Source organism: Scatophagus argus, chromosome 7, assembly GCF_020382885.2.
Source record: "Scatophagus argus isolate fScaArg1 chromosome 7, fScaArg1.pri, whole genome shotgun sequence".
In the NCBI taxonomy this organism is placed as follows: Eukaryota; Metazoa; Chordata; class Actinopteri; family Scatophagidae; genus Scatophagus; species Scatophagus argus.
This window is the reverse complement of record NC_058499.1, coordinates 18,122,410-18,143,880: the sequence shown is the minus strand read 5'-3', so window position 1 is coordinate 18,143,880 and position 21,471 is coordinate 18,122,410. Positions and strand designations below refer to the sequence as shown.

The following is a 21,471-nucleotide window of genomic DNA, read 5'->3' as shown; positions in this document are numbered from 1 at the left end:
AAATGAATGTGAATCAGGGGGAGTTGTGCTGTCAAAGAGAGCAAGTCTAATTACCTTCAGCCATTCATAAGTGATTTTAGCTTACAAGTTTGACAAGACCTCCAAAAGTTAATTGAATGTTTCAGCTCCCGATGTACTTATTATTCAAATAATAATGGACATTGGAATGATTTCTGAATACGTTTACAGTACGAAGTCAATTACACAGGCTTTAGGAATTGGTTTAAAATTATAACAATAGTAGTTTTTCTGCTGCACTTGAAAAATTACATGCTGATTATGTTTTATCCTCTTGTCCTCACTGACAAAAAAAAAAGTTTGACAAAGTAGCTTTTGTTTTGAGGGAAACTTTCTAACAAAACTATTATAAGGACTAAACTGATCTGAGCTGGCAACGTAATGTTTTCTCATTTGATGTAATCAGATACAATCACAGAATCAAGATGCTCATTGGAAGTGATGAACAGTTTTGTTTACTGGTTGCATGCAACACTGCAGCTCATTCCAGACAAAAATATCTGAGTGCTGTAGTGTCCTCTGACAATAGAATAACAAAATCAGTCATGAGAACAGATTACTTCCTAATTTGCATGACAACTGTATAAGAAAACTCATTCCAAAAATTGGGTTCTGTTGTCCATGGCATCAGTATGCCAAGACAAGGCTGAGAACAGTATTTTCTTCATATCTAGAGTAAACATTTATGTTCAGAGCAAACGGTGAGCCAATTTCCCCCACTGTATGTTTTCTCAGGACGGAGAGGGGAGGGCTGGGGTGCAGCATCGAGGCCAATCGCTAGTCCTCTGTCCATGTTGTACTGATGAGGTCAAGCAGGGACTCACTCTGTTGACACTGTAAACACACTCTGAGACAACAGAGCGGCCCATGGATAATAGCAGAGCTTGGTCCATTGGTAATGATATCAGCTCTGGAGAGGAATTCTGTAAATAACCACAGGATTTGCAAACAAGCCCACAGCTCAAGCTGTAAAACAATGAATAATTGAGAAAAGCAGAATAGCCGACAGTGATTGCACTATCAAGCTGTCACACTGTGCATTTGAAAGAGACCAAGATGGGAAATTTAAAAAGAATCAAATATAGGAAGGTTTGAGAGAAAGACAGGTGAGAGTTTGATTTTATTTAAATAAATGTCATGGAATAAAATAACATTTGCCCAATAAAATTTGTCTCCTGTGCAGGGACAGTTCTTTTGCACTGGCATTTAGACTCGGTTTTAGAGGTTTGCCACTAATTTAGCTTTTTGTATTTTTTCATTTTCCCTTCCACCAAAATGCCAAATTAGCATATTTGAAATGATAGTTCCTCAAATGCTGCAAATACAAGGACTCCTGGAGTGTCATCATCACTCAGTCATGCAAGAAAACATCTGTCTTCAGATACGTTCCACATGGTGTTGTGGATGGATGGAACATGCTAAAATAGATGCAAGCTTTCTCCATATACATGTGAATCAATATAGCTGGGAAATATCACAACCACAAAGTAAAACAAGGTCAGATGGCAGTGACCTCTCCGTGCAACTTGATATTTTTTTTCGCCTCAAACCACACCAGCTGCATCATGCACTTAACCTCCCTGTTTTACTTTAAAGAAAAAGTTCCACATTCTCTTTTTTTCTGAGAGTTAGATGAGAAGATTCATCTCACACTCATGTCTGTGTGTTAAATATGAAGCTACGGACCTAGAGATGGTTTGCAGATCTTTCCAATCTTGGAGCACAAAGACTGGAAACAGTTGCAAACAGGTAGCCTGGGTTTGTCCAAAGTTAACAAAACGATTTACTTCATATTTATCACGCAGGCGTGAGAGCGGTTTCAATTTTCTCATCTAATTCTTGACACAAAAGAGAACAAACTTCAAAATGTCAAACTGCTCCTTTAAAATTGCAAGATATATTAGGTGGATCCAAACTGAAGGAGTGCTGTGTAAGGCAAACTTTTGTGGGATCTCATTTTTCATTTCTGAAAGTATAATATTTCCTTTTGCATGTTACCATAGCAAACGTTACACTTCTTTTTCTTTCAGCAGTAAGGAGCTTTTTATCGCCAATAATGGAGACTTGTAGCTGGATTTCAAACTTGACTTCATTGTCACGTTCATTATGCTTTCTTAAATTGTTCTCAAATTTTATGACCTGCAACTATATTTGGCACTGAAATAATAATGTTGGTATTAATAATTCATGTTTAGAATCGTCTACTTATTTACTTTGTTATACAGCATTAGATATTAATGCTAATTAATGAACACACTCGAACATCGTTGTTCATTATCACTGGACATGGACATTCTGCCACAGCAAGAAAACGGCTTTCTGAGTTGTAGAATTTGTCAGAGAAATCTTCCTCTTTTTGTGTCTGATGCTGTTCATCTTTTGCTTTGTTCTCTGGTCTAATGTCATGGAATCAGGACTCATTTCCTGTAAGTGGATGAGCTGAGAACTAACAGAATATGCCACTAATGGCCTTCAGTACTCTCAGTAATAAGCCATCATTTTGTTGTGGCAGCAGTAACAGTGTGTTCATGTTTTTTATACTTTTTTTTCTTATTGTTTTTTTTTAATATCTACTCCAAAGGTCTATATGTGATGAAAGAAGCCTAAAGCTTAAAGGAAATAGAACAATTTCAGGATTATAGTTCTTCATGGTAAAATGTTTCCACTTGGTGTTTTGATCTGTGATGGCAGCTTCAACTGATGTGCTCAAAGATGTGGTTATGTCATTAAACATTAAGTCAAACACAAAACTGGCTGAAGTTACAAGGTTTCACTTGACAAAAGCAATATCAGTGAATTGCTTTGTTTCAACAAGTGGCCTTTTGTTTAACAGTATCCGAGTAAGAGTACATCAACCCCCCCAATCCTCCAGAGGCCTCTGACAGCAGGAGAGTCATCACGTGATGCTTCGTGTGCCGTCACAGACAGGTTACTGCAGGGACGCTGTGTGCTTGTTCCTATCACAGATTGTGTCTCCTCTGTCCTTATAATGTGAAGCCACTCTGAAAATTAAATTAGATATGTGTAATGATGAGGAAAAACCTTCTTAGTGTGATTTCCACACAATGCATGACATTAAGAGGAATATTTGTATTCAAGTCCAGTCTGATTTTGTTTTCTTTTGCTGTCGCCTTTCTTCTTTCTTTTCGGCTTTTCTTTCATTCCCAGTGAATCTTTTCACTTTTCTGCACTAGATTTAGACAGAACAGCTACATAAAGACAGTAGCTGTCTTTATGTAGCGATAACATATCATGTTATCTGATATGTGTGGTAGTTGGTGGCTGTTTTCAAGTGGACTAAAGTAATAGCAGGATGAACAGCTCAGCATCTTGTTGAGTCAGGATGGCCACAGGCAACCTTTAAATGTTATCATGGCCGCATAGCAGCAAATAATTGAGACGCAGAAACTGTGATGCTGGCAGCAGCTGCACGGTGCAGCTAGGATGCCAGATACTGCGCATTTATATTCACTTATAAAGGCTTGAATATAATTACTCCTTCAGAAATGAGGATTAGTTCCTGTATTGCCAAAGAGTATACTTTATCTCTCACTATTAAACATTAAACATTAAAAAGACCTTCTGAAGTAGATTGGTTGTGACGTGGCAGCTCCGTGGACTGACCTTAAAGGTTTAAACTCTCATAAATTTTCTTGTAAATCAAAGCAGTACCATTATACTCTGGAAACTGGCGTATTTGTGTGATTTTAGTCTTCTAAGGGAATTTTAAAGCTTTGAAAACAAAGAGGGAGCCTTGCTCCACTGAGACACCTGAGAAGCAGGATCTGCTATCTGTGTCTTCCACCACTCCTCCACTTGTTAGCATAAAGAATTAATTACCCAGGATGAGGTATTGATTAAAGGCTTGAAGCTTATAATGAAAAGCTATTGATGGTTTAGCTTATTAAAACTGCTGTAGTCCCGTCTGTCCTTCCCCTTTTTTGGGCCAAAACAAAGAATCCCCACGGCTTTGTGCTGGTATATGGTCACTGATAACAACAAGTTAATCCTTTTTCAGCAGTTTTTTTCTGCGTACACCTGCTGAATTAGCGGTAGTAATCTTACTTCCTCTGTTAAGCTGCTGCTACTTCAATACTTGCCCTCGTTCAGTGTTAGAAATAATCTTCGTCCTCAGCACTGCCAGCCTCCTCTGCTAGCACAGGAAATGTCACAGGCCAGCATAAATATCACATGAGAACTGGCTGTTGCTGACCACCTCAGCTCCCCATACCAAGCTTAAGAGGGCACCGGTACAAGCTTCTCTGTATTCCTGTTGGTACAATTAAGAGAATGATGCTGGAACCATAACAGACAGCAACAGAGAGAAAGTGCAGATCCATGAATTAAAGTTTGTTCAAGAGGTGGTCATTCCTGTATAAATATTTCCTGTTCATTGCGTTAGTAGATGTTGTCCAGAACATTTCTCTATCAGCACAACCCCGCTGTCCCCAAAGGACAGTTGAGAGATTGACTGTTTTACTGCATGAATGCTCTTCCCTCATTCAGGCATCCTTTTTACACCGGCCTCTCACATTGTTCAGGCTAAATGGAATTTTGGCAAGCGCCAAATAGTGCAATTTTGATGCTAAACAAGCCTTTTGTCCAAGCGATTGGCTGTTTGTGTTTGCTATATATTGTATAGGAGCACATACAGTATAGCTCATTTAGACCAGGGGACCATTGTCATTGTGCTCAATTACTTTTTTTTTTGTCTTGAGTAGTATCAAATTGACCAGAACAGAATAAGACAGTGTATTTTTGAGAGTGTATGTTTTTTTTTTTCAGATTGCCCTCGCTTCAGAATTTCATTACATTTTCTCATAGTGCGGAGGGTCTAGACAGGAAGGAGAAGCGACAGAAATCTGACAGCATTCACTGAAATGAGATTTGAGTCTGTGTTGTGATAATAATACAGGCCTGTTTTTCAAGTACTCTGCCACTCAATAACTAAAGTGCCACGGTCACAATGTTTTCCTGAAGTGGTATTCTTGGCTATAAGGTTGGCTGTGACAGAATTTTCCAATCCATCTTTAGATTTTTGATGAACTGAATTTCCTGCACTAAGAGGCTATCTGTCTTGTCCCTTAAGTATAAAAAAAATAGGGCTGAGCATGCTTTTCCAAGAACTGTTTACTTTCTTTTAAACCCTCCTAGAGAATATTTAAATTTTTATTAGCGGAGTCCTTTCAAGCTTTGATTTTTCAAGCCCAACTGGACGACCTTAAAGTACTGACAAATTATGCAACGGAAATAGCTTGGAGTAACTAATGCTTATCCATAAATATTCATTCTTCACACAGCGCAGTCCTGAGCATCTCCAGCTCTCCCTCTGTGAGCCACACAGAAAGGACTGGGATGAACCCTGTCTTTTTCCTCACTGTGGTGTGTATGGAAACTCACGATTTCCCCTGACAACCTGAGTTCTAAGGGAGCTGGAACGAGGATGACTCCCCGACATCCCTTTAAAGGCCGTGTGCTCAAAATATTCGTGTCTTTTCACCCTCAAGCGTGCAAAGAGATTCCTTTCTCTCTACTCATGATCCTGTTGTGTGTCCCCATATAATGTGTGTGTGTGTGCGTGTATATGTGTGTGTGTGTGTGTGTGTAGGTGACCTGGTGTCCCGGGCCATGCACCACCTACAGCCGTTGTATATGAAGAACCACAGCAATGGGACACCAATCCACCAGAAGAGCAATGTAATTCAGTGGCAACCTGAGGCAATCTACACGCTGTGCTACTTCATGCACTGCCCTCAGATGGAGTGGGAGAACCCCAATGTTGAGCCCTCCAAGGTTACCTTACAGACAGAGAGGTGAGAAGCACACATGTAGATACAATATGAAGAGGTGGTCCAAAATGATAAACCTCTCTCAAATGTGTATTCATCCTCGCCTGAAAATATAGACCCCGTTAAATGTATTACTTGCTTGATTAATGTTTTCAATACCTAAAGTGTCCAGCCGTTTCTTGGGAAATTACATTGAGTCATTTTTGAGAATGAAACTGGATATCTGTGATGTATTTTAAAATAGTTACTACTTCATCAGGAACAGCTTGAGCCATAAATGGGCAAAGGAAGTGGAAATATGTTGAGTATAAATTTCTGTTCACACAAGAAAAATATAGAGCAACACCAGCCTTCACACTCATGGGTTTGACCCTTTGGGCACTGAGAAAGACAGGCTCAAATCAATAGTTATATTTGAGCTGTGAGAAATGTTTTGTTTTTAATATATTCCATTTTTTAAAAGATAAAGCAATGATAGAAATAATCACAAGTAAAGGATGACAGTGGTAATAATAAGTAATAGAATTGTCCGGTACTGATTAATCCGTCAGACCCCTTTACCTCTTTTTGTACTATGGCACAGTAAAAATATTGCCCCATTATTGTTCACTGTGACGGTAATGAAAGAGCACCATGAGACAATGGTGCAAAAAAGTGCAAACTCCCTTCGGTTATCCGCTATTTACACTCCTGCACCTGTCCTCCCTCTGACCTCAGTGTATAACTTTACAGGCACTGTGCAGTGGTAGTGTTCCTCATGTAGAGCACTGCAGAGATCATTCTGCTGTAACTGTACACTTGAGCAGACTTTTGTTGTATTTCTGGCTCTCTCTGCTCACCAGATGTTTTCCTCTGGTAAGAAGGTGCAGTTTTATGTGAGTGAATTGCCACCTTATTGGCGACTTGACTGGGTCCCCTGGGTGACCTGAGCAGCGGCAGGAAGCAGGCGTGTTCGGATATGTGCTCAGTTAGTATTTATGATTACGCCACTGACACAGTGGAGCATTATCAGCTGGCAGCTGTAGGACTGTGCTGGAGACTTGTGGCTGAGTGACATAAGAATTAGGCAATGTTTCCATGGTGTTCTTTTCCTTGATCCTTCATCCTGTATTTTTTTGACACTTCATGGTTTTAGCACAAGTCAGGAAAACACAGAACAGTCTTCACAATCTTTGCAGTTTTTACTCCAGAGTACATTTTTCTGCTGAGTTTCTGAGCTATTTCTTTTTACTTTTTTACCCATCGTATTCCACTGCAGCATTTATACCTGGACCTGTTCAGTGTTTCCTACGGTTTAGTGGAGACCCCAGTCAGCTTGCAGCAGAGGTGGGAAACAATGCAGTGACAGCTGAGCCTGAGCAGCCTTCCTCTGGGGCTCCACACTGGAGCTCACATGTGCTTTAGCTCTAATCACCATTTGTAAGAAAAATCACAGTTATACATGTTTGTTTTAGACATATTTAAGTATGTTGCAGGGGCCCATAATGGCCTCCTTCAGAGGGTTTTTGCATGGAAACAACAAGACCTTGAACTCATTGTGAACTAGAGTCTCCTCTGGGCCTTTGAGGGAATGTGCTGCCATACGTTTCTTGCCTCTTGATTAGGTGTTATGTGCTGCTTAAATGAAGTCTGTGGAACCAATAACATTTTGTGGCTGTAGGTCAGGCTCCTTTGAAGTGAGTAAAGCGAAAGGGTTCACATTTCTTAGAAGCTCAAACTATTATTAAAAGATTTTCGCATCAAGTCAGAGAGGCATTGATGAGCGTCTAATTAAGAATGAGTGACAGATGTGGGCTGAGCATGTGTCAAGGACAATCCGAGCATTAAGACATCCTTTGTAAAGTGATGTATTAAATGGTAAATCTCAGAGGACTAGACCAACTTTCATGAAGAACACACACCGTAGATATGTGGCAGCTCATGCAAAACACATGACCATTTTGTTTCTTCAGCTGCATTCAAATGAACTGTATCAAGGACTGCCATGATCTGAATACTGTTTCATATGTTTAGACGCACAATTAAAACTATGTCCAATTCGACAAACGCTGTTAAATCAATTACTGTGCTTTAAAAGAAGCAAACCTGTATGTATATTTGCACATGTGTAGTGTGTTGTAAAAGTTGAAATGCTTTGAGAACACTGTGGTTTCTCTACCATTATGGAGTGTGTGGTCATGTTTCACAAAAATGTATTTATGGCAGTTCACTGATTTGCTTAGTATAGTAACGGATGTCAAAATGTGACTTCATTCATATGTGTCTTCGTGTATATGGTTTCCATGTGGCTGCAGTGAACACTGACGCAGGTTGAGTGGAGTAAAGAGATGGAAAGGAAGCCAGGAAGGAAAGTTATTTAATTATTTCACGCACACACCTTTTGTATTTTGCATATTAATATCCAAGAATGTCAGAACTGTGAGTCCTGCAGAGGTCTGACTTTGAGATTTTCTCTCAGTGAGAGAGAATCCTCTAAAGCTGCTCACTGTTAGCTCTGGTGTCAGGATCAACTGTAGGATTTCCTGCTGTGTAAGCTCCATGGGACTGTACAATACCAGTAAATCCTTTGTTTACTTTAAGCAGATAGTGAGCTGTCATAAATACTGTATGATGCCATGCAATAAGCATATTCTTCATTCATTATGTTTACCATTATGTTCATAAGACCTTTTAATGTCACAATAATGTGTTATGAATATGCATGTAATGCCTTTGCTTTCACAATGCATTTCAAGATGTATAGAAACTATTACAATGCATTTCACATAGTTAACAATGCGTTCTGTGTGGTTTTGTAGCATATTAGAGATTTAAGTTTCTTCAGTGTAACCAGCTGAACCTCTACGACAGCATAAGCACATTATTCTGTCAAGCTTTAGGTCTCAGTAATAGAGCAAAATAGGTAGTTAAGAAACTGACAACTTAGTGGATACAAATTTCAGTAAACTCAGACTGTATTAAACAGAATTTACATATTTTTATTGCTATGCTCTATCTATCTATGCTATGATTTTTTTTTTCTCTCTGTGGCATAGTAGACAGACAGGACAGAGTTCATCCTGTTCTCAAATATCTGCTATATTGGGCAAGATCTCCAAAATAACATGCAAATTCTGGATTTTCCTTGCAAGTGCCTGGGCACACCAAGTACGGAGTACGACTGAAGTTCAATCCGAGTCTCTGGTGGCCATAACATGTGTCTCTGTCTCCCCCTACAGGCCGTTCATGGTGCTGCCACCTTTGATGGAGTGGGTGCGCGTGGCTGTGGCTCACACTGAACACAGACGCAGCCTCTCTGTGGACAGCGATGATGTCCGGCAGGCTGCCAGACTGCTGTTGCCTGGAGTGGACTGCGAGCCCCGTCAGCTCCGGTAGGGCTGTAAGCAGTGTGCTTGCCTTCACGCTGCTGAGTGTGTGTGCACACAACCTCTTCTTGTGCCGTTAGAAAAAAATCCAAAACAAAACACCAGCAGGCATACGTGCGCACAAATACACATATCAGCTTTTTAAGCAAGAAGAGATAAGCGTGTTTCCCTGCTCTCATCCTCCCAGTTGTGTTAAAAAATAAAGCTCGTCAGGTGTTCAGGGAGAATTTGGCACATTGCAAACAGTCAAAACAGTCTTGGACTGTGAATCACTCTATGCTTTACCCTTCAGGACGGATGACTGCTTCTGCACCTCGAGGAGACTGGATGCTGCCTCTACTGAAGCAAAGTTCCTGCAGGACTTGGGCTTCCGTATGCTCAGCTGTGGACGCACAGACCTGGTGAAGCAGGCTGTCAACCTGCTGGGGCCCGATGGTATCAACAGCATGAGTGAGCAGGTTAGAGACACAGTCAACACATTAAATAATGCATATGCAGGCACATTCACACTGACACACGCACACATGCACACACATATACAGCCTGGTGAAACAGAAAATCTTGTTTGCTTGGTAAACTGTGGCTCCTTCACCTTTGAGCACCATGCAGATTTATGAGCAAAGAGGCAGTCATGAATATTAAAGCTTATTCTGACTTATATTTTTCCTGTAGCTTTCCTGCCAAGGTGCTCTGCATCATATCACGACTACCACCTCCAGTACAGTAAATCACCAGGGAAATACTGCAAGTGTGACTCGTGATTTTCCTTGGGAAAATCAACATTTAGATTTGGGACAATCTAATCAGAAACTTTCAAACACATAATAGGGTATTGTATGTTTCTCTTTCTGTCCTGATGGCAGATGTTGAGCGGCACAGTGTCACACACATGGCACTTCCTCATCAAGACAGAATACTTGAGCTCAAATATAAAAATTTAGAAATGGTTCCAAACAGTAAACTGGAGGGAAGATTTGGGATATGGTTATGACATTTGGTGCTTTAATAAAAATAAGCAAGTGTATCTTTAACTTCTGGAATGATCTTGTCCTTTGTATTTGTGCATGTGCAGGGGATGACCCCGCTGATGTACGCTTGTGTCCGAGGTGATGAGGCCATGGTACAGATGCTGCTGGATGCTGGAGCTGATATTAACAGCGAGGTCAGTGCTGATGAAGTTTTTACTGCTATTCTGATTTTGAAATTAGGTGGATCAAAGTCAAATGAAGGAAGGATTGAAATCACACAGGGCATGACCCTCATCAGATACATAGAAATATTATTATAGAAACCTTTTAAATTTGAAACTGAACTCTACCCAGTGGGATACGTCAACATTGCATATGTCAAAGAGAACTGTTTGGAGGCTAGTCTTATGACGGGTGAGAGGTGTTGACAGGAACTTACTTCTGTTCTTCAGTCTATAGTGTTTCTCAAAATGATAGCTCTAAAGTGATTCAACGATGTTTGCAAGCTCTGAAAATTATGTGTGTGGTGTGTGAGTTGGAGTAAACCAATCATGTTGTTCCTCATCTCCTCTTCTTTGTTCTCTCCCATGTGTCTAAAGGCATAAGATCATGAGGCACTGACTGCTCTGCCACTTCAGAGGATACGTAGCAGGCGGATATTATATAGGCAGTGAAGCTCACTCGCATTTGAGTATTTAGAGCATAAATCATGACACAGAGGTTTTTTTGCTGAGTCATTTTTTTTCTCTGTCAAGGAAAGAAGCGATAGAGATTGCCTGACTTAAAGCAAACTGAATTCCTCACAGAGTGTGCAGAGGATTGAAATTTCACCCTGTGACTCTGTGAAGACTTCAGAGAGGTGGTTCAGTCAAGGCCTCGTGATCTCATGGTCCTCATGGTCTTCGTTAGTCACCTCAGCAACAACATGTCCCATCAGCCACTTTTAGTTGATTTGCAGTTCACTGCTTTCGTGGCCAAAGCACAAAGCACTATCGACAAAAAAGAGATAGATCGTCTTTCAGATTAGTTTGCAATGTATTACCTGGTTCAAATCCGAATAGTCAAAGACAAATGTTCTTTACCTCTGATGTGTGGAAACAAGTGTCTTTCATCAGCTGGCAGGCATCAGGTAGCAATAAAATACTTACCAGTTCATGCAGGTGTGGTGAGAAAGCAAGACTATGGGTGCAAGCATGAGAAAAGAAGTGAAAGAGAAGTGAGAAAATGAGAAATAAGTTAAGTATTTTTATTAGTCCTGGGCACCTACAGTGTACAGTCTTGTGGCAGGAAATGGTTTTATATGTAAGTTCCCAGAAGAACAGGGGTACTCACCTTTGCTGGCGTGCAGCAACAAGTTTTAAGTTCGAAGAAAAGGTCTACAGATCCTGGAATAATGAAAGACTTATTGACCATTTAAGGAGCACACCTTCATATTTATCAAGGAAATGAAAGAGACAAGTTTAGACTTTAGCCCACAACATAGTAAGTATCAGCTTCTCTGGATGGACTGATGCCTAGGTGCTGTTCCTTATAATAATAGAAGAAGTGCAATAAAAACTAGTCATATTCCCAATTGTTCTTGCACACAGCTGCCTCAACAGAAAATCTAATGTCCATCTGACTGTACAGATGTGACTAGATAGATATAGACTAGATAAAGAGTCAGTATTGTATGGCCACAATAAACTTTAAAGAAGAAAAATATGTTTTGTAGTTTCACTCATTTACGAACATGAATGGCCTCTTGTTACTGTAGAAGCATGCAGAAGTTACATGCCTTTGTGCTTTGTTCATGTGACTGTGTCTCATGTATGCCATGCTTTCATTTGGCTCATAGTTCTTCACTGCAGCCTGACCAGATATGTAAGTCTTAGAGGGGTCAGATCAGAGCCCACAGTGGAGGATGGAAAGATCAGAGTGAAACCATTAGAACTCTAACTAGACAGATCAATCCATCGTGTTCATTAGATGGCGAACACAGTGACAGGATGTCCTCTGCAGCCCCAGGGTTTCTAGTTAATTACTCTAGTTTCTCCTGTAGAGCTTCCTGTCTGCCCCCCAACCCCTCCTTCCTGCTTGTCTTGTGTCTCCATAGGCCACGTAGTAGATTTAATGGCTTCGTATCTCTCTCCCTCACCTTTCTCCCTCCTTCCTACCCAACCCACCTACCTGTGTCCCTTCCCCAGGTGCCAAATTCAGTGCACAAGCACCCCTCAGTTTTTCCCGAAACACGGCAGGCGACGCCCCTCACTTTCGCTGTGTTACACGGACATGTGCCTGTGGTGCAGGTAGTGACGTCCTTCCTCACCTGTGATTCTCTCATCATGACCTCTCGTTGTGCCTCAGCTCATGGTTGGTCATCATTGTCATTTCTGTCAGCAAAGTTTCGTGGTGGTGACTATAATAATGGCTCTTCACTACGAGTTTCCTGCTGTTTTATTTTCATTTCAGAGATGCTAATTGTGTGATGTGCAATTTGATCTTTTTATCTTTAAAGAGAGCTTTTTCCCAGTCAGTCTGAACAACATGTTCTCCTGTCAATTTGCACTTTTGAGCAAATGGATCAGACTGCATTTAGCAAGTGGAAAGTGGAAATGCACTGGTGTAATTGTTATCGAACTCATTTAACTAATTCAGTTTATCCTCTAAACGATTTGTCCATTGGATTTTAAATCATTAAATTTTAATGGAAACTGTTCATGCCGTGTGACACCACAATTTGAACTCTTGAGGACATCAGTTAAAGAAAGAATGAAGATAAAAAAGATTGAGTTCAGAGTCAAAGTGTCATTACATATCAAAATCATTTGATTGACTATTTTCCATCTTTTTAGATTGAATAAAGAGATTCGGGAATTTGTTTCTATCATTTCTGTCATTTACAAAAGATAGACTGCGGTCTTTTATCAATGACAAACATCAGCTGGTGCATGAGCGGTGTTATAGAAGGTTAAATATGAAAGAAACAACAAATTGCAGTTAAAATAAGGTTCTCACAGTTGTTAGTTCTTCGTTTATGTTTACAAATGTCAGCAAACATTAAAAAATAGTGTGACATTTGTGAAATGAGTGTATTTCTTTTCCTGCAGAGAGTTAAATTGTACTGAGAAATTATTGAAAGTAAGTCTTATGTGTGTACCTTAGATATGAAGCTGCAGCCAGGAAATGGTTAGTTTAGCTAAATGGGCAGGAATATTTAGCCTGTCTCACCACCAGCTAAGCTCACATATAGAGTATAGAGTTGTTTGTTTAATGGTTGTTTAATCCTCATAAATAAACAAAATGTATGACAGTCTTTGGTTTTAAAGGATTAAACTACCTCCTACTAAGCTGCATGCTTAACAGGTGCTAGCTGTGCTTTATAATGCAAGACGATTTGAGAGTGATATCAATATCTTCATCTAACTCTCAACAAGAAAGAAAAAAACTGTATTTCCCAAAATGTTGAGCTATTCCTTTAAATGATGGAAACAGGAAGTGCTGTAAAAATTAAACATTTGTTATTCCTTATGCAGATCTTTTCTTTACTTGTTAATCAGTCAGCACATGAGAGAAGTTGAATTATACCTGCTGACTTCTAATCATTCTCATAAGCCAACTGACTCTTCCTCTTCTCACCCTCCTCTCTCTTTCTCTCTCCCATGATGCCCCTGTGTGTTGCCTCTCCACCACCTCTGCAGCTGCTGCTGGATGCCAAAGCCAACGTGGAGGGGTCCCTGCAGGATGGGATGGAGAACTATACGGAAACCCCGCTGCAACTGGCTGCTGCTGCAGGTACAGAGACTCAGTTGGACTCCCATCCTCTAGCCTCCCATCCAGCTGTACTGTAGCACAATGACACCAGCAGCTGGATGTCTGTACCCAGCTGGTAACAACACCTGCCTGTCAGCGTGAGGCATGCCGCTGAATGATGATCAAATGTTTGCCTCCTTCTCATTTTTTGTGTTTCTGCCAATCATTTTTCATGCATAGGTAACTTCGAGCTGGTGAGCTTGCTGCTGGAGCGTGGGGCAGACCCCATGGTGGGAACGATGTACCGTAATGGCATCTCCACTGCACCGCAGGGAGACATGAACTCCTACAGTCTGGCAGCAGCCCATGGACACAGGTAGATAACACGTTCAGATTTAGTCATGAGTACTTCCTTTGTCTAACCGTACCTGAGCTATGCAACATCACAACAATCACAGCTGTGTGACGGTTAATTTCAGATTGCCGTCAGTAATGACCACAACTCAGTGGTTGTCATTTTGTTTTGAAAATACACAGAAGTGTGTATTATAATGGAGATGCACCAGATTTCCACTGAATTGAATGAAAACATTTGCAATAAAAAGCAATGAAATAGAGTCCTATGATCTGTACAAACAGAAATGAAGTCCTTTTTTGTGATTTTGTTCTTCTAGAAATGTGTTTCGTAAGCTGCTGTCCCATACAGAGAAAGGGAAAGGTGACGTCTTATCTCTGGAAGAGATTCTGGCAGAGGGTTCCGAGCTGGACGGTCGAAGTCAGTCTCAGATTGAACTGATACGAACTGGGAAGGCAAAACTTAAAGCCTTGAAAGAAGCCATGTACCACAGTTCAGAACATGGGCATGTGGACATCACCATAGATATACGAAGCCTCGGTTAGTTTTCCTTTAAAACATGTTACTACATTTCGTACAGTATCATTCTGTATGCAACATTTTCCCCTTCTTTGTGCAGGCTTGTGTATGCGTTGGATATGTGTCATTTGTATTAACATCTGTAACTATTTCAAAGGAGTTCCGTGGACTTTGCACACTTGGCTGGAGTCTCTGCGAACATGTTTCCATCAGCACCGCCGACCGCTGATCCAAGGTCTTCTGAAGGAGTTCAGCTGCATCGAGGAAGAGGAGTACACTGAGGAGCTCATCACACACGGCCTGCCTCTCATGTTTCAGATCCTCAGAGCCAGCAAGGTACTATGTGTTCAATCACTTTGGATTTCAGCTGTTATGAGCTGCCACTTTATATGGGATCATTGTCATAGAATCAACAGAACCATCTCCAAAGCTACAAATTGATCTCTCATGTCCTTTTTTGTATGACTGTCAATAGGTAGTGAGCTTCTCAGCATCACAGAGACTGACAGTGCCCCAGATGCCTACTCAGTATCAATTAACTAAAATGATAATGATTTATGACAAACCCCCGCTCCTCTTTGTTGCTGCTTATATTAGGGTCCTGTCTCATGATCTTCTCAGTAGGCCATATTAGGTTTAAAACCACACATCCTTGTGCTGTCTGGCACCTTTGTTTTGTCTACTTTATCTTGGTTTAGTACTACCCTGCAGGCAAGATGAGCATTGCTGTCACTGCTGAGATGAGAGTACACACACACACACACATACATAACACACAAACAGACAAGCAGAGACTCACACGCGTGCATAATCCCATACTGACATCTTCTCTCTCTCTCACACACACACACATACACAGACACGTACACAAACACACACAGTCAGTCAGGACATCTTAGCCTTCAGTGGATTGCTGCATTGTCAGTCCTTGTCTCCATCGTGGCTGATATATGGTGGGACCAGTGACCCCCATTTCTTTGAGGGCCTCAGGGATCCCTCTCATTGTTTACTCCATCATGATGACCAGAGACATGAAGGTAGGGGCTGTTCATCTTTCCTCTGCCAGATAGTCTGCCACCTCTACCCACTGAAACATAACTACAATAACCAGTTTAGCTCAATTCATACAGTGTGATTCAGTTCAGTTCGTTAAACATTAGGATGGTTATTTTCATGTTTCAATGGCAAAAGCAGTGGATGGTAACAACAAAGCAGTGGATGGTAACAACTCTATTCCTTACAGTTTTTTCATTACCGCTCTGTTGGGGTTCTGAGGGAGCTGAGCTGATCCTAAAAGGTGGAGTTCAAACAACTGATTAGTGGAGAATCAGAGCATCCAAAGGCATCTTTTATGTTCTGATGCAGGATTTCCCAAACTCTTGCTGCTACCTGCTGCTTTGTCTCAAAGCTTGTTCGCCTTGTTGTAAAAGAACAACCACATACTGAAAAGAAATGAACACAAAACATTTAATGTCCTCTGTTGCCTGTGCACCGCAGGTGTGTGGTTATCTCTATCCAGCTCCCACAATCACAAACTGTATCTGACTAGAGCATGTGGGGGAAGCTACAGAAATGTATATTTATTCCAGGTGGAATAGGAGGCTGTTAATAGCTGTTTGTTCACGTCATGCCTCAGTAAGAGCAGGCAGCCTGACTACACATGTGGGGCTTGTAGGGTTGTGTACGGCAGCTGCAGCTGAATGCTTCTGCCCCTCCTTCTCCTTCAGTTTTAGCACAACACAAGAGCAAAGTTAGGTTTTAAGAGTAAGGAGATCTCACTCTCCTGTCTTTCTCTTTCTCACACTCCCATAGTAGCTTGATTTGTTACAGTAATCTCTGAGGATCATGGGGGTTAAAAATGAGCCTGATATTCACCTGTCAAAGGTGTGAGATATCTATGAATATGTGGCTTATTGGAACAAATGCTTGAATAAAGTAAATACTAAGCATGACAGAGGGCTGCGGAAGTTTAACCTCTCTCACTGTGCCGATAATTGTGTTGAGGATGTTTGTGAAGGAGAGGATCATTACAGTAAGTGCCTTTGTTTTTGCATAACATGAAATCGTAGATGTTGACTGATCACAGCCCGCCCAAGCAGCTTCCCTCTGTCTGTGTTTTGTCAGAATGAGGTGATCAGCCAGCAGCTGTCTGCAATCTTCACCCAGTGTTATGGCCCTTACCCCATCCCCAAACTGGCAGAGATCAAGAGGAAGCAGTCGTCACGCTTGGGTGAGAGCCTATTTTTTTATTTTATTTTCATTACTCAGAAATTTATACTGTTAAATAATGTAAAAACACAGCATTATGGCATCACAAAAGCATTCATGTACAATTACATGTGAATGCGTAATGTGGCAAAAATGGCAAGTACACATAACACCACCTAGTGTTCAGAGACAGGCACAGAAAATGTTGGACACCTTATTTGTTTTTTATGATAATCAGAATAAGAACAACTTTTTTCTGTTTTTCAGATCCTCACTTTCTGAACAATAAAGAGATGTCAGATGTGACCTTTTTGGTAGAGGGGAAGCCTTTTTACGCCCATAAAGTCCTGCTGTTCACAGCTTCCACCAGGTACACTTACTTAAACACTGACTTCCAAACACATTTTAATATGAAAAGATGTATTAATTCATGCGGCAATTGGCAAACACTTGGCATGTTGTGTTGACGCTGGTGAGATGTGATGTCAATGCTATACCTTTTGTCCTGCTGATCCATAAAATCATTTTTTCCTGCCCCCCAGGATCTTGACAGAATGTCCTCTTCATTCCCATGTCATGTTTCATTGATGATAACCAATCAGTCCTGTCATAAAGTGACTGAAGAGAAATTACACATCACTAAAATGTGTTGTTGATGTAATGTTCTAATTTTAAAACTAACTCATTGCTGTACAATAATTCCAAGCTTATTGTCCATGCAATTCACCGTGTTGAACACATGAATAAGATACCAAAAAGGCTAATCTTTCCTGTGATTTTTCTCTTTACATGTCTCTCTCTCTCTGTCTTTCTCTCTCTCTCTCTCTCTCTCTCTCTCTCTCTCCCTCTCTCTCTCTCTCTCTCTCTCGCTATCTCTTTGCTTTTGATCAAGGTTTAAAACTCTTCTAGCAAACAGACCTTGTGGTGAAAACACATGCATTGAAATCAGCAATGTCAAATATCATATTTTTCAGGTGAGACACACAGTCATAGTCCTTCCTTCATGAATTCGCACTATTTTTATCCTTGTATCGGAGCTGTGCCCTACGTGTTTCTTCTTTTTCAGCTTGTGATGCAGTATCTCTACTGTGGAGGGACAGAAGCTCTGCACATCAGGAACACTGATGTTATGGAGGTTAGGTCATTAATACAGCTTTCGCTACCAGCTTATTGCAATACAAAGCAATTGTAGAATGTTAGGATCACCTATGTACGGTATATTTCATTGTCTGTTATCCGATACAAAACAGATTCTAAACTCTAATTTTAGTTCATGATTTTTCCAGCTTCTCTCTGCGGCCAAGTTCTTTCAGCTGGAGGCGCTGCAGAGGCACTGTGAGATTATCTGCTCCAAGAATATTAACACTGAAACATGTGTGGAGATCTACAACCACACTAAGGTGCAAAAATCGACTACAATTTTCATTAATACTAGTGCACAGTACAAAAACCATCAAGGCTTCAATGCAATTTAGGGTATTTTGGATAAAAATAAATGGAACTTAAATCTTTCTGCTCTGAGCTGATGATCTGATGCTCTGTAATTTCTTGAAGATATGTTGTTAAAATTCTAAGTTTTCAGTAATAAATAACAATGTTCATCCTCTTTTTTTTCACAGTTTCTCGATGCTCCTGACTTGGCATCCTATATAGAGGGCTACTTCCTAAAGAACATGATAATCCTGATTGAGTTGGAGCCTTTCAAACAGTTGTTGTACGACTCACCTCCAGATAGTCCCAGCTGTGACATCTTGCAGAACCTGGAGAAAACCCTGGCCATTCGCATTCAGTCCATCCACCTGTCCTCCTCCAAGGGATCCATCGTCTGATATCCTGACCTTTCTGAGTGTAAAAACAGACAATATTTATCAGAGAGACATCATGAGAAGTGACACAGTGTTGAGATGTATCTGAATGACGGCTCATTAAAAGGAAAAGTGAAAAATGAGATTTGCAGGACTGTCCAATTCCAGTCTTTGTCTCTGTGAAACTCATCAGCTACTAATATGCTTCTTGTTATCTTAGCACAGATGGTGACAAGTCTGTCTGTCTGCCTTGTTGATACCTGTCAACTATAAATTACAGTAACATAAATTGACTGTCATAAGATCCATCATCATGCCGCAGTTTGCCAATGACATACATCACTGTAACAATGCCCTCATTCAGCAAGATTGTTTCAGCTGCGTAGCACACTTTGTTACGTGTTGCACTGGACAGATCAGGTGGGACTGTGGCGAAGACTCGCTATCATCCGCAACACGAAGAGCATCTGAATGCATGGCTCTGTGTGCTGAGACAACAACCAAACTCAGCACAATGTGATAGGCCATCAGGGTATCCCTTCCTGGTTGTGAGGAAGAACTGCTTCCTCTTGTTGTTATTATTTGCTGTGGACGTGTACAGAGTAATTAATTTGTATATTTGTTCATCACTTAGCATTATCTGTGCTGATTAAACTATAAGGCCAAACAAAACAAACAACTGGCAAATTCCCGTGATGTGACTGATGCAATTGGGGGGACTTTCGTCATGTGACTTCAGGCAACTGGGTGGGAAAGAGGATTTTTCCTCCCTTCACTATGGTGTAAATATTGTTTATAAGAAACAGAGCTATTGATAATGTAAGTTAATGTATATATTCACAGATGTTTTCTCATGTGTTTTAATGTTGGATATTGCTGTATAAAACAAAAAGCTCATCTTTTCAATATATGTTTCAATGTTGCATGTCAGAGGGATGACTGTGTGTTGATTTTTCTGTTTGAACTGTCAGAAGAATACATTGAGGAACTGCTTTCACACTTATATAAATGCAAGCTGCGTGAGAATGTTTTCGTCATCAGCATGAGTTACTAAATGTGTAACAGTCAAATGGTTTTATCATTTTGTACGCAAGAGTCTCCAGGACTGAAGGTCCTGAACTGGGAACATAATGTTGTCAGCTGAAACCATATGACTTGTTGTGTGTGACTTGATTTATCTTTCCCCTGTAAAAATTAATATAAAGAATATTATAAATCTCAGTAGTCTCTAGCTGAAAACCTCTCACAAGTGGACATGCATTATTCTGTTTGATGTAAAATTTTGAAGGCTGTCCTGTCATTATTTTGTTCTCCAAAGCATAAAGGTTAGATCTCAGCTGGAAGGTGGTTTAATTTGGCACCCAAATGCACAGATGTCAGTGCAGTCTTAGATAACAGCCTGACAGGTCATTCACAAAAGAAAAGAAAAGAAAAGAAAAGAAATGAAAAGACCTGGTGCTACAAAACAGACAAAATGTTGTCATAAATGTCAGTGCATGTAATGTTCATCATCTGTATGCTGTATACCTACTGCTGTAATAATAGTTCATAAACTCTTCTAACATATGGTAGCTAAAATATAGCTAAGACATTTCCAGTGGAAAATTACTCATTCACACAGCAATTCTAATAGTAATTTGCAATTTTGAACATTTAATAGTCACCATCTTAAATCGACACTGACATATTTGAAGTCATATAATGATTATTGTTACATCTACAAAATGCAGCACATCATCTAGTTAGTGGGGACTGCTAACAGGAAGTTGTGTACTCTTTTTTTATTGTTGGATTGGAAAGGCTTTAGTTACTGCTAGTTTACAATGAATGATCTTACAGCAAGTCTCAATAGTCTATGTATAACTTTATGAAGAAAGTTAACTTCAGGCAGGTAGCTTCAGGCAGATAGCTTAGTTGAAGTAGATAGCAGGCTTCGCTACTCATTGTGTTTAATGACCGTAGTGGGGTTTTCAGACAGGCTTAGATAGCTAGAAATGTTGCACTGACATACAGTCAATGATTGCATCAGAAAGAGCAATCACTGAATGGCGGCTGAGACCAAAGAAAAAAAATGAAAAAAGAGTTTTATTTAGCAACTATTACTTCTATTACTACGATTTAGCAACTGATTTTTGGAGAAAGAAAAGTATAATGCTTTTTATTTCTTTTTAAGCTCCACTTTATTAGGTAAGTAACAGTGTTTTTTTATATTTATTTATGTTAATCAAAGTATTTTTTGGATCGTCAGAGAAGCTTTTGGGTCTTTCTACACAATTCTGGGATACGAGGAGACATAGAGACAGGTGTAAAGCAAATCAGAGGGAAAAATCAATCATACATTAAAGGAGAAAGAATCAAAGCTCCACAGAGAAAACAAACCTGGCCTTGCTCTCTGCTGGGCAAAAGCAAAGCAGTGAAAACCTTGCATGTGGTCAATACAGAGCCGCTGTCAATGAGATGCCGCTGAAGAGAATTCCTGCACTACTCACACAGACGTGCGATGTGTTCAGATGTAAAATAACAGACATTCATTGTATGATTAAATGATTTACTGTTCAGTTTTAAGAACTGGTCAGAAATGTCTCTTTACCGCCACACACCTCAGCACAGCAGTTAATCCCATATCCCAAATGCATTACTGAGATTAAAAAACATCACACGTATCTCAAGATCAGCTCTGCCCAACAGCAACTCTTTTCACTCACATGATGC

General features: G+C 40.3%; 1 protein-coding gene across 1 annotated transcript in view; it reads left to right on the top strand.

The window, feature by feature from the left end:
• The window catches only part of btbd11b (BTB (POZ) domain containing 11b), a 61,131-nt gene extending 41,666 nt beyond the window's left edge, over positions 1–19,465 (top strand). The window contains exons 3-17 of the mRNA XM_046395094.1: positions 5,627–5,831; positions 9,026–9,178; positions 9,465–9,630; positions 10,245–10,334; positions 12,327–12,428; positions 13,821–13,914; positions 14,113–14,248; positions 14,547–14,767; positions 14,904–15,082; positions 16,871–16,976; positions 17,222–17,324; positions 17,847–17,928; positions 18,021–18,089; positions 18,241–18,354; positions 18,574–19,465. Of these exons, the coding sequence (XP_046251050.1) occupies positions 5,627–5,831; positions 9,026–9,178; positions 9,465–9,630; positions 10,245–10,334; positions 12,327–12,428; positions 13,821–13,914; positions 14,113–14,248; positions 14,547–14,767; positions 14,904–15,082; positions 16,871–16,976; positions 17,222–17,324; positions 17,847–17,928; positions 18,021–18,089; positions 18,241–18,354; positions 18,574–18,783 (2,030 nt within the window). The 3' untranslated portion in view covers positions 18,784–19,465. The remainder of the gene's footprint in view (positions 1–5,626; positions 5,832–9,025; positions 9,179–9,464; positions 9,631–10,244; positions 10,335–12,326; positions 12,429–13,820; positions 13,915–14,112; positions 14,249–14,546; positions 14,768–14,903; positions 15,083–16,870; positions 16,977–17,221; positions 17,325–17,846; positions 17,929–18,020; positions 18,090–18,240; positions 18,355–18,573) is intronic.
• Positions 19,466–21,471: the final 2,006 nt, after the last annotated feature.